The sequence below is a fragment of the Erpetoichthys calabaricus genome, chromosome 16 (assembly GCF_900747795.2).
Source record: "Erpetoichthys calabaricus chromosome 16, fErpCal1.3, whole genome shotgun sequence".
NCBI classification, from domain to species: Eukaryota; Metazoa; Chordata; class Cladistia; order Polypteriformes; family Polypteridae; genus Erpetoichthys; species Erpetoichthys calabaricus.
In genome coordinates, this window is record NC_041409.2 from 72,974,054 (window position 1) to 72,987,820 (window position 13,767).

At 41.3% G+C, this 13,767-nt stretch overlaps 1 protein-coding gene across 1 annotated transcript in view; it reads right to left on the minus strand.

Annotated features, from left to right (window-relative positions):
- Positions 1 to 1,867: 1,867 nt before the first annotated feature.
- sav1 (salvador family WW domain containing protein 1) overlaps positions 1,868 to 13,767 on the minus strand; it is a 72,571-nt gene continuing 60,671 nt past the window's right edge. Inside the window, exon 5 of the mRNA XM_028821352.2 lies at positions 1,868 to 4,504. Within this exon, the coding sequence (XP_028677185.1) occupies positions 4,291 to 4,504 (214 nt within the window). The 3' untranslated portion in view covers positions 1,868 to 4,290. The remainder of the gene's footprint in view (positions 4,505 to 13,767) is intronic.

A 13,767-nucleotide genomic window follows, 5' to 3' on the forward strand; every position in this document is an offset into this window, starting at 1 on the left:
CCACTCTCACTCTCACTCACATACTCACACACAGTGCCAGCTTGCAATTACCAATTAAAAAAAAATACAATAAAATATTCTTGCAATTGCATCTTTCTTTATTTGCACACATCTGATTATTGCAAATGCCATGAAATGGGACCAGCAAGGATATCCAGTTATGAAAAATATCAGGGAATAACAGAAGTGAAAGGCAAGCGATTGACCAGTATGGATATCAGGTGAACTCTGGTGGTAAATCATAAGGTGAGCAGACATGGACACTTGTGCAGCACGCATGGCGACACATAAAGCCGCATTTGTTTAATGGCTCTCATCGTTATCAGAGAGAGATCAGGACAAACACTTGACAAGTTAACACAGAGGACTGCACACAGTGCTGGAAGTGGACACAGATAAATGGCAGGATACGGTCTGCTCGTGTGTGCTTCTTGGTCCTCCTCGTGATGCTCCTCTGATTTAACACGAGTTTCTAATCAAGCAGAGAAACGAATTGTCACAACATTTGTGGCACTGAAAAACTTTATTAGATGGGTTTCATAGTTTCTGGTTATTTATTGGGGGCACACAGGCTAAAATCGAGACTGACCCTGTCACTGGGACATCTGGTGACTCTGCTACATTAATGTGTCAGTGAAATAATGAATCAATCTGCCGAGGGTGGTCCAGTGTGAAGGTAACGCTGAGTAAACGTTCATTTAATAAAGTATCTATCTATCTATCTATCTATTTAATGTGTGCATAACAGTTTACATGCGACAGGATCAGATAGATAGATTAGATAGATAGATAGATATTAAAGGCATTATATAATAGATAGATGGATAGATATGAAAGCCACTATATAATAGATAGATAGATAGATATTAAAGGCACTAAATAATAGATAGATAGATAGATAGATAGATAGATAGATAGATAGATAGATAGATAGATAGATAGATAGATAGATAGATAGATAGATAGATAGATATGAAAGGCACTATTTAATAGTGTGAAAGGCGCCCAACCACACAAAGACTGGACACGGAGGCACACGTAAGATAAAACAACAATTTATTTTTCTTCAGCTGGAGGGCACGTCTTCCCCGTGTCCCCCAGCCACAACACAGTCCCAAAAACATGAAATAAATATAAAATCCACACCGTTTCTTCCTCCACTCCTCCAAGGCAGCTTCGCTGTCCTCCTCCCGACTCTGGCACCTGGATTAGTGGCTGCAGGCTTCTTTTATAGCCCACCCACGAGAGCTCCAGGCGGTATTTGGCCTAATTAGGCTGCACTCCTGGGTGTGGCTGTGTTACAGCTGGCGGTGGCCATGGAGCCCAACAGGGATGAGGCCCAGTGTTGTGTAACACACTGTAACTGTGCTGCCACCAAGTGTTCCAGGGGACATAATGTGCACCTCATGGCTGCTCCCCCAGATCCAGTGCCAAAGGGGCACAATAGATAGATAAGGCACTACTGTATATGATAGACAGACAGACAGCATTTCGCCTTCCTTGCTTGCATTTTATTCTTTTACACTTAGGAGGATCATTTAACTTAACTTTTATGAGTTAAAGCGTCAAGTTTGTAAAAAAAAAAATTGCCTTTTCAATGAGGGATTTTGAAATTTTAACAGCAGAATTAGTTTGATAGATCTGAATGAAAAGTAAATGTCTCAATACTTTTCAACAAAATTGGTTCCAGGGAGGGCCGAGGTGTTTCCTGCGGGTGGACAGACGGACAGACATGGCCTATCACAATAGGAGCTTTGTGCTTTATATGCAAACGCACCTAAAAATGAGTACAAAACTCCAATTCTGGTAAAATTCAGTTTCACGGTCCGTTTTTGATACAGTGTAATGCACAAAACAGTCACAGTAGTGAATACACCATTATTTATTTTAAACATACAGAAGGATATTGCACTAGGGAAAACAAATGAAATAATTCCCATTTTACATTTTAAGCTGCATAATTTTATTCGACAGTTAAAAGAAACCAGTGATGTAAGAAAACGCAGCATTGAAATGATTACATAGAACACCTCTTGAGACGAGATACCCTGCTGAGATGCGTGTCTGGTCTGACACAGTGCAAATACTTCCTCCGGGTCTTTGACTTTGGTTAATAACAATTCTGACCGGAATTTAAAAGCTGCTACATTCTTGATGTCCTTTAACTTACTATTGAACCAGATGAAGTAGCTGGTCTATGCAACGCTTTCAGGACAGATTTACAGAGAGAGACGACAACGGTACAAAGGGACTTGCAGAATGCAGTTTCTATCAACACTTAGGCGTTACTAATATAACGGCCAAGGAGCCCAGAAACAGAATGAGCGGGTAAACACCAGCGGTCAGGAATGGACATGCTGGGTTTGAACCGAGTCCTTAGATATGTAAGACATTCCAAACAAAGTAACCTTTTTTCCCAGACTCAGCTTTCATAAACCACCTTGCATTATCTTCTCAGACTATTGTAAGGTATACGAAATGCAGGACTCGAGAGAAAACAGTCAAGGTGTTCAGCTGATTATTAAAGTAGAAAACGAGTAAATGCTCTTTATACAAAACAGGTCAACGGGCCGAACTTGGGTTATCTGGCAAGTCAAGCAAGCAAAATATAACAGCCTGTTGGGCGTAATCCAGTAATCTTCAACAATGTACGCGACAGAAATTTAAGATTTATACTGAATAATGAAAAGCAAAGGTTAAAGCTTAAGTGGGTAGTAAGACTGAACAGTCAAATTTCATTGTAACGTCATAATTTTCAATGTCGGGAAGATGGATGGATGAATGTTTTGTCAATAAGAAACCAAGTGAACTTGAAATTATGGACCAATTCAACTAACTTCTCATGCAGAACTGAACAATAATATTCTTGTTCCCTCTTTGGTATTATCTCCCCATTAAATCCAGCATTTAGAGCAGGTTTGCAGTGCCCGTCACATTTAGATACTACATCAGCTCTGACTACACTGGTCTACAGGGTGATGTCGGCCCCCATTAAGGACCTGTGTACCTGGAGTGCTTATTATCACCGCGCACAACCAACTCCAAGTCCCTGCAGTTCCAAATGCCATCGGAGAGACGCTGTAGCACCTGTACACCTGAACTCCGTCGCGCACCTCAGTACTTCCAACTGCGAAAGGAAGACAGAAATCAAACAGAGGAGTTCTGTTTTTGGCCGTCTGTGATGTAAAATGAACGCAGACTCCCTTTGTAACGCTTGTACTAGCAGCAGTAGTCAAGATTACGACCCACTGACAGCAATGCAAGACTGAATTAAAGAGCCCAGCATGCCAGGAGTTATCCCACCATGGTTGGTTGCTGTTAAATGGGCTGAAAGTCAGAAACTGACATTTGTACATTTCTCATGATTACCACAGAACTTCCACATTTTTAGAACAAGGGAGACGGGCAAAGAAAGAAGACAAATGTTCCTAATTCCTTGGCAGCACATTATGTTAATGACTGAACTGCTGGTAAACAAACCTCATTCTAGTCTGCGCTGCAGAAGGGATAAACTCAGAGCTTCTGTTCACTGCTGGACGTGATCGGAGGCCAGTTACTGTATATTGGTGTCTTCACTGAAAATATATGAACAGAAAAGAGTAAGTACATTTACAGCTAATGCCAAACACTCACTGCGCCCTCTGCAATGCAGCAACTTGATGAAAATGATACAAAATAGGCAAGACAAAGTTAAAAGCACATATTTTCCATAAAAAATATAGAATATGTACAAGGAAAATAAAATATTTTATAGATTACACTGTACATAAGCAGAATGGCTCAACAGTCTTCATCATTTGGAGTGCCATTCTGCGAGACCTCAGGCAAGACCCAATTATATTAAAATAAAGGCCACCAACAAAGCCTGAACATAAACAAAAGGCTGCTTAAAAGAACCTCCAACATATGAAAAGCGATTAAATTATGGTGCCCTTTGCTTCCTGACCCCACACCAAATTAAAAAGTAAATACAGTAAAAAAACAGAACTCTCGTCATGCACCCCAATGAAATGGCACAACCGTCTTTACACTCTGGTCTTGTTGTTGGGGATCGCGTCTCTGGCCATGCAGAGAAAAACGGGATTCAAGATGAATCAACAGGATTAGCTCAGACATTTCAACAGCCAACTTCAAACTTAAAAAAAAATAAGTTTAGGCAGCTAGTGTGGCAAACGGGCATAACAAACCTTTCACGCTGTACAAGAGTTTCTTGCACCCAAACATTAAGATGGCAGTGAACAAAGGCCAAGGCAGCAGACAGCCTGAGGTGGAACACACAACTGTCTCTCTTTAAAGGTTTCCAGTAAAGTTCTTGCTGTGTTGTTGTGCATACCACTGCTGCCTTTTCTTGCGGGTCTCCAGTTCAGTAAGCAAGGCCTGACGGTAAGCCTCATAGGATTTAACGATGCGCTCAAGTTCTTTCATAAAGAGCAGCTTCAGCATTCCTTGATACGTGTCCAAATCCACCAGCTGGAACAATTCCCACTTCAGGATGTGGTCATACCTAAAACAGAAAAGCAGCCAAATGGATGACGTGTATAAGTGACAGTTGCACAGAGAAGCTAAGAGTGGTTTAGTATGGTGGTTAGCCAAGTGCTGGGAAAAGCACGAGATGCCTCAAAAGAGCAGGGAGAAACAAGCAAGTTAGCTTATCTTTATTCAGAGCTTCCAGACTGACATGACTCGCTGCAAATGCAAGGAATTTTCTTTTCTTGAGAGTAACATTTAATAATAATAATAAAAAAAAATCACATTTATATAGCTCTTTTCTCATGTGACAGGCACCTGGAAGGAACGGGAGAGGGACTGTACCTCCCCAGGACCACGAGGGGGCAGCCGCCCTGGTTAGTATGGGGGCCACTGGAACCCGGAGGATCCTAGAGTCCTGGAAACCAGCACATCGCCACACCAGGAAGTGCCGCCAGAAGTTCATTGGAGGCACCTGGCTCACGTCCGGGTGGGGATAAAAGGGGACCACCTTCCTACGATCACAGAGCCAGAGTCCGGTGGAAGAAGGCAACGCTCAGGAGTGAGGAGGAAAGGCGGCTCAAGAATGAAAGGGTTTGGTGTGTGTGTGCAGGACTTGCGTTTTTGACATTGTGCAATAAACATGCCGGTGTCCGTCTGTTTGTGTCCAGGCTGTCTTCTCACACTCACAACTCAAAGAGCTTTACATAGACACAGGGGAACCACTTCAACGACCACCAATGTGTAGCACCCACCTGGATGATGCGAGTGCAGCCATTACTGTGCCAGTATGCACACCACACATTAGCTGTTAGATGGCCAATTAGAGATAGAGGGTGATTAGGGGATCAACATGGACAGGGCCATGATAGACAATTTAGCCAGGACATTGGGATACAACCTACTCTTTGTGAAAGATGCCCAGAGATCTTCAATGACCACAGAGTGTCAGGACCTTGGTTTTACATCTCATTTGAAGGACGGTGCCATTTTTACAGCACTGTGTCTCCATCACTGCACACGGGCATTGGGATCCACACACAGACCAGAGCAAAAGCACATTTACTGAGTTGGAAGGCAGTGGGAATACATTTTAAATTATATTATGGGACTATTAATCCAGACTGCCAAAAAGTGCCAGAAATAAATCAAGGGCCGCACAATGCATGTTCAATTTAGAGAAACCAAATTAATTTGAAATCACACAAAATGGCAGCAGAAGTTTTAATCAAAACAGTTACATGGCAGGCCAGTGTTAAATCATGTATATCATACTACATAAACTGTAGGCAAACAAAAGCAGATTTATCAGGATTATGAAAAAAAAGGAAAGGAAAACAATGCAAGCACCTAAATGGAGATGGTCGCTTCGTTCAACATTGAACTAACTATATCACAGCCTGGTACGGCAAGTGCATAGTGGAGGACAGCGAGACTTCATTTCATATGCAGCACCAATGTAACATTACTGGCCGCTCTGTGGTGCAGGTACATGAACTGTGTTCCTTTAATGTGGGTACTGACATTTTCTATTAATCTGTGATGGCCAGTGTGATTTTTCTATGCTGGGGTGTGCTGGACTGGTAACATCACTTCAAGAGAGGCCCACTGAATCGACACATTTAGAAGACAGGCTCATATATAAGACGCACTCCGGACCCCCTGGAGGTCGTAGTGAAGGAGAGAGTTAAAACAAAACTGAGTGCTATTATGAACAATGCTGCACATCCTCTCCCTGAAACACTAAGGACTTCCAGCCTTTATACCAACAGCAACATGTCTCCATAATGCCTCATTGGGACAGAGACTGTTCTTTTGTCTTTCACCAAGTCAACAGTTTTCTTCTTTTTGTTGTAATTCTTGTGTGTATTCGAAGTGGTGGTGCTGGTGGTTGTTGCTGCTTTTCTAAGCTAAATCTCCCTCTGTGCAGAAGTAAAATACTATCAGTCTACCTACAGATGTCACTGTACTATGTAGTTTGCCAAAGAGCTTTTGATGTTTCTGTACCTGAGGTATTAACAACATGTACTTTTCATTTCACTTTATTATATAATGACAGCAAATTAAACATAATTATTATCAAGGAAAGGAATACAAATCCAACACAGTAAATGATTACTGCACAATGGTGAAAACGACTCTAAAGCCATCTCATAATAAAGGCAATTAAAGTGAAAATAGATTCATCGTGCCTTAATGGTAATACATGCAATATTAAATAAAAAATTGCAAAAATCATGAAGTAAAAGGAAAACAAAACAGCAAGTTTACCAGGCTGCATAGACTGAGAGCCTTAAACAGTACATGAAATCCACTACAGAGTCTGGTAAGGCTAGCAAAGGAAAATATAAAGTGCACTCTGGGTTTATTTACTGAAGTAGCAAATTTTACAAGAAATGCAACTGGACAGTCCGGCACAATTCTACTAAACATCAGGAATAAGGAGTTGGTGGATTTCTTTTCTAAAAATCTAAACATTAAGTCTTCAGAATGATATCCATTACTACTGAACTGCAGCAAAACCTTTCACAACGGCAACTTTGCAATTATAATTTAATTACAAAGCAGAAAACTTTGCCTTTAATGCATAAAGCCACCCAACCCTACCCTCAGGTCAATTTTCAAGTAAACTCTTGGAAAAACTAACCTGAAGTTGCATGGCTTTTATACCAAATACATCAAGGGTGTCTATACTGGTTGTTTTTGCCAACAATGGTTAGATCTTTTATATAAAAAAAAAAGAGCAAACTTAAATGATTTTGTGAAATATAAACCAATTAAAGAGGTGGACAAATTTGTTGGTACTCTTACAGCTCATTTAAGAAATGAAAAGCAATGGTCCCATGTACGTATACCTGGATGCCATGGCTGTGTGATGTCTTAAAAGTTCACATCCTCGGTACAAAACAACAATCAACAATACACAACACCATCACAGGGGGCAGGCGCTTTAGCTTGGGGTGCAGAGAGAGCGATGGCCAATTAGAGACAGAGGGTGATTAGGGGATCAACATGGACAGGGCCATGATAGACAATTTAGCCAGGACATTGGGATACACCCTACTCTTCGTGAAAGATGCCCAGAGATCTTCAATGACCACAGAGAGTCAGGACCTGTTGTTGTTTCACAGATTGCTGCCACCCTGCACACTACAAGGTATTCAGTAATGTGGTTACAAGGATTCAAAGGTGATTTTCTCAAAGTTCATTTAAAATTGGTACATTTCACTGGCATGAAATTCTAAAATTAGATTTGCTCATCATAAAATGGACTTAAATACAGTCAGGTCCATAAGTATTTGGACAGTGACACAATTTTCACAATTTTGGCTTTGTACGCCACCACAATGAATAGGAAACAAAACAATCATGTGATTGAAGTGCAGACTTTCAGCTTTAATTCAAGGGGTTTAACAAATATATTGCATGAACTTTTTAGAAAAGAGACATTTTTATACATGGTCCCCCTATTTTCAGGGGCTCAAAAGTATTTGGAGAATCTAACATAATCATAAATATAATGATCATTTTCAAGATTTGTTTAAAAATCCTTCCCCAAGTGCTGTGTTTCCACCCTGTGATACTTTGACAGAACTTTACTGCAGCAGCCTTCAGGTGCTGCTTGTTTTTGGACTTTCTGCCTTCAGTTTTGTCTTCACCACGTGAACTGCAGGTCCCACTGGCTTGAGGTCTGTTGATTGACTTGGCCAATGAAGAATCTTCCACTACTTTGAGTTGAAAAGCACTTGGCTTGCTCTTACATTATGTTTTGGCTCATTGTCCATCTGTACTGTAAAAAGTCATCCTATCAGTTGTGCAGCAGTTGGCGGATTCTGAGCAGACAGTACAGCCCTGGACACTTGATGGTCCCGTGACAACAGCTGCAATTACTAATAAGAAGTTTAAGGTCCATGGACTGTAGCCAACCTCCTTGAATGCGGCTACACGAGGAAAATCGACACCAGAATGTGTAGAATGATAGTGAGAAAGGCAGACAGAAGTCATGGACAACTTCCAAAAAGATACAAGCTGAACTCTAAGGTCAAGGTCCATCAGAATCTGATTTCATCACTCATCGCTTTTACAGAGACAGTGGACTCAATGGAAAACGACCCAGGAGGACTCCACTATTGAAAGGAAAACACCAAAAAGCCAGACTGGAATGTGTTAAAATGCATACCGATGAGCCATAATGCTTCTGGGAGAATGTCCTTTGGACGAATGAAACAAAGTGGTAAAGATAGAGTCTTCATCTTTCGGCCGCTCCAGTTAGGGGTTGCCACAGCGGATCATCTTCTTCCATATATTTCCGTCCTCTACATCTTGTTCTGTTACACCCATCACCTGCATGTCCTCCCTCCCCACATCCATAAACCTCCTCTTAGGCCTTCCTCTTTTTCTCTTCCCTGGCAGCTCTATCCTTAGCATCCTTCTCCCAATATACCCAGAATCTCTCCTCTGCACATGTCCAAACCAATGCAATCTCGCCTCCCTGACTTTGTCTCCCAACCGTCCAACTTGAGCTGACCCTCTAATGTACTCATTTCTAATCCTGCCCATCCTTGTCACACCCAATGCAAATCTTAGCATCTTTAACTCTGCTACCTCCAGCTCTGTCTCCTGCTTTCTGGTCAGTGCCACAGTCTCCAACCCACATAACATAGCTGGTCTCACTACCGTCCTGTAGACCTTCCCTTTCACTCTTGCTGATACCCATCTGTCTCAAATTACTCCTGGCATTCTTCTCAACCCATTCCACCCTGCCTGCACTCTCTTTTTCACCTCTCTTCCACAATCCCCATTACTCTGTACTATACTGTTGATCCCAAGTATTTGAACTCATCCACTTTCGTCAACTCTACTCCCTGCATCCTCACCATTCTCATTTACATACATGTATTCTGTTTTGTTCCTACTGACCTTCATTCCTCCCCTCTCCAGAGCATATCTCCACCTCTCCAGGGTCTCCTCAACCTGCTCCCTACTCTCGCTACAGATCACAATGTCATCAGCAAACATCATAGTCCACGGGGACTCCTGTCTAATAATAATAATAGAGTGACGCATGGAAAAATGGCTGTGAACAGGAGAAGATGTAAGATACACATCACTGTAGAGAATGTTTTTAAACAAGAAGGGATCCAGTTGTTGAGAAAGTTCCTTTGGGGTCGTTCATAGTGGGCTGAATAGAGCATCACACATTTTCAAGAACCCAAATGATAAAGAGAGACGGCTTTTCAACTTCAACAGTCACTGTGGTGGACTAGTGTCGAAAAACTGATTGAGACTCTTTTGGTGAGAAACACAGCACCAGCCTTCAACAAATGTGTAATCAAAATAAAATACATAATCCATAATGTTGATAAAAAATTGTTTACATTTTCTTTTGCATAGTTCCCAGAAAAGATGAACACCAAAAGGTGTTCTTAATACCACTGAAGACTGTGGGGAAATGAGCAAGTCTGCAGTCTGAATGCAAGAAGAAGTGGTGACAGCCCCGAGAAGCGCGGAGTTTTTCCAAGTAACAGTTATGCATCAGCTCAGCGCCATCTCATCACTGAAGTGTTAAGAGGCTTCCTGCAAAACAGCTGATCATAGAGCAACTGATAAATAATAAGCCAACCATATACATTTCTAGAAATGAAAATATATGCACACATACATGCAGGAAAGCAAAAAAAAAAAAAGTCTAATCCCATGAAGCCTAACTAAAAAAAAAAAAGGAAAACTGGGAAATGGTTGGCATCATAATAAACTATTGAAGGAGACATCTCTATGCTCTTCATGTCACCTTTGCTTTAGCCCCAAGGTAACAAGCATGCTCTTTTTATAAAATCAGTGAAACTTTGGCGCCCGAGTTAATTAGTCAAGACAGACGAATATCTTCTAGGCAAAGCAGCAGTGTTTGAATTCAAGCCTACTGGCATGAACAGCGTGGGAGTTGTGTGTCTGACTTGAATATTTAGAGATGAAAAGGCAGCAGACGCACCTCAATAGCAACAAGAAAAATGGTTCAACTTTCATCACCTTCTGCATCTTTGGCACTTGGCCAAAACTGTAAACAGTAAGTAAAGGATTTTTGAGCGGCCTTATTTTCTGGGTATAAAGCACAGCGTCATCATAAAGTGGAACTTTGCACACATTAATGTTTCGCAAGTTAGGCTGCAAAACTGGCAAATTACTAAAATCTCTTTGACGCAATTCACTACCACCCTTCACTTGTACACTATTTTGATGACTAGCTTTTAATGAAAGGTAATTTCATTTTACCAGATGCTCCAACTTTCATGTATGGGTTGAAGTTTTTTGTTCAGATCACAAATATTGAATTCTAAACAGTGCCAAGCCTGCACTGGTCATCCAAACGGCAAAGATCTATAATGAACTGAGGCACCAACACAGTGGACACTTATCCTCACTAGTAAGTGTTAAATCATCATGGCAGGATCAGAACCTGAGAGATGAGCATTTAGCATCAAACCACCATCAGGGTGGTGTAGGACACATTGGCGTTACCCATTATGATTTGTTTTGGCACATATATCTTTTGCTTAAGGGGCAGCTGCCAGACCCTCTTAACTTCTGCTAAAGGGCATGCTTTGAAATGCAGTTTCTGGATCTCATCCGGAAAAAACAGATCAATCACAGACAAAAACATCCAAAGACATCTCCATGATGTACCATTTAACACTTGGTCAGTGAACAAAGAGCTATAGCTCACCAACTGGCAACCTTGATGGACAAAGCTTGGCACCAATTGTAGGGTGTGTGTGTGTGCAGCCAAGAAGCCCAAGGCAAAATGTCCACTCCTTCATTTATAAACCACTGGAAGCACCATCTCTGTGCTCTCTCTCTGTCTATACGCTTTCCATGCTGTGGGCCTGGCCAGAACTTCTGCTCCATTGCAGGACACCTATTGTCTAGGTGTGGCCGCAGAAAAGGCTGAAGTGATCCCTTCTACTCCAAAGGGTAACTTGGTGCTGGAGTGTAGGAGTGGAAGACCGTCTGTAAAGGAGATGGACAAAGGTGCCGCGAGTTCAAACTTGGCTAAAGTAAAGCAAGGTGCATAAGCAAAAGAGTGAACTCTGTAAAGCACTACATTCACCTTGCTAAAGAAGGGAATCAGCTGTTCCCCTGACTACCCAGCAGACATACATATTATGCTGGCAAACGGGGACCACTATGTGTGCAACCTCAGAGAAAAATGAAGTCCCTGCTGAACCAAAAGGTGCAACCAAACCAAAGGAGGAGAAAAAAGCTGTTTTAACAAAGAAAGAAAAAGTAAGTTGAAAATCCTTTCATGTCTGCCAGAATAAGCAGAGAAATCAGAACAAAGCTTTGCTTACATGCAAAATCAACAGGAACCAAAACAGAAGTATATCTACTACCTAGGCAGGCAGTGTGGTGTAGTGGTTAAGGCTTTGGACTTCAAACCCTGAGGCTGTGGATTCAAATCCCATTACGGACACTGTATGACCCTGAGCCAGTCACTTCACCTGCCTCTGCTCCAACCAGAAAACCAAAAGAAATGGAACCAGTTGTATCATAAATGACATAAGTCACTTTGGATAAAGGCATCAGCCAAATAAGTAAACGTAAATTTACTTTGATTCCGATAGCTATTGTTGTAACTCAGTAGTTAGGATAAAACCAGCTAATGTATTCTAATTTTTTGTATCACTGTAACTAAATAAAAGTAATAACCTTTGTGAAGAATAAGTTTGTAGCTATTTTAAGTTTCTCTTCCTAAATTCAGTAGAAAAGTTCAGAGCACACACATAAAAGGAAGAGCTGTGTTGTGTAAATTCTTAAGGTATATGCCTTTTTCTATAGGAGATCAAACTAAGCTAGCATAGATTTATGTTTTCTGTTGTTTGGATTGGTACTTCATCTGCATGTATCCATCTCATATCATCTTTATACTAGGAATACATTGTATTCACATAGACACTGTGGTCAAGAAAGCTCGCCAGCGGCTCTATTTCCTGAGGAGGCTGAGGAAGTTTGGCATGAACGGCAACATCACCTCAAACTTTTATAGGAGTGTGGTCGAGAGTCTGCTGACGGGCTGCATTACCGTCTGGTATGGGAGCTGCTCTGCCAGCAGCCGGAAATCACTACAGAGAGTGGTGAAGGCAGCAGAGCACATCACGGGCAAGAGTCTTCCTGCCATTGAAGACATTTACCTCCATCGGTGCTTGTGTAAGACAAGCAGCATCATAAAGGACCACAGCCATCCAGCACGCCAGCTGTTCTCCTTGTTACCATCTGGCAGACGATACAGGAGTCTGGCTGCTCGGACTACAAGACTTAAGAACAGTTTTTACCACCAGGCCATTTGACTCCTCAACAGCAACACCTGAACACTTACATTCACTTACATTACATCTACATTGCATTACATCTACATTGCACTACTCACACACACACTGCACCTGCACACACTCTGAATACTGACTGGAACATGCATCTGCACTTTATAACTTATAACTTCTTTTAAAACATACACATTTTATTTTATATGGCTTGTCTATTTTTAACTTGTAATCTTTTTTTTAAGCTTTACTGGATCTAGGCTGAGTGACTTGTTTTTCTCGTCATACACATTTCATTGTATGTTGACCCTGTGTTAACCTATATATGACAAATAAACCTAAACCTAAACCTATTACTTTGTTTATTGTCACAAGTGTGTTTGGGTTATTTGTTTGAATTTCACATCCGAAACAAAATCATAGAAAAAGTGAAAGTTATTATTGTGGACTGTCATCAATTTACGTTCATAAATTTTATAGCTAAAAGGTGAAGCAGAGATCTCACAAACAGCACAGTAGGTGCCTTTGGACAGACATGCAGAAAAGACAAGCTGGCCTTCTACATCTGAACAGTCAAGACAAGAACTGACAAATAACCCAGTACTTCAGCACAGGCTGATGTGTAAGTTCTCATTCATCTCATTATCCTTGCAACTATGGAGATTTTTAATCTCTGCAGTGACTCCAGCCATAAAGATGGACACGTCCTCAACAAATATTTCAGCCATTGTCTCATCTGAGAAGGAGGCTTTAGTAGTTTCACAGAGTGATCTTTTAGCCTCTTAGCAATATGCCCAGTTAAAGTCAAAGTTTCCCAATTCATGCTGAGAACAGTCTTGGCGATGCTATGCCAACTGTCTAATTCATCACATAGTTTGTTCTAACTACTTTGAAGCTACTCATAAGTCATTTTGGTCCCTTCTCCACCAGGGAAAGTAGGTATCAAGTCTCAAAAGTCAGTTTCCATTACTTATTTTTATTTCAC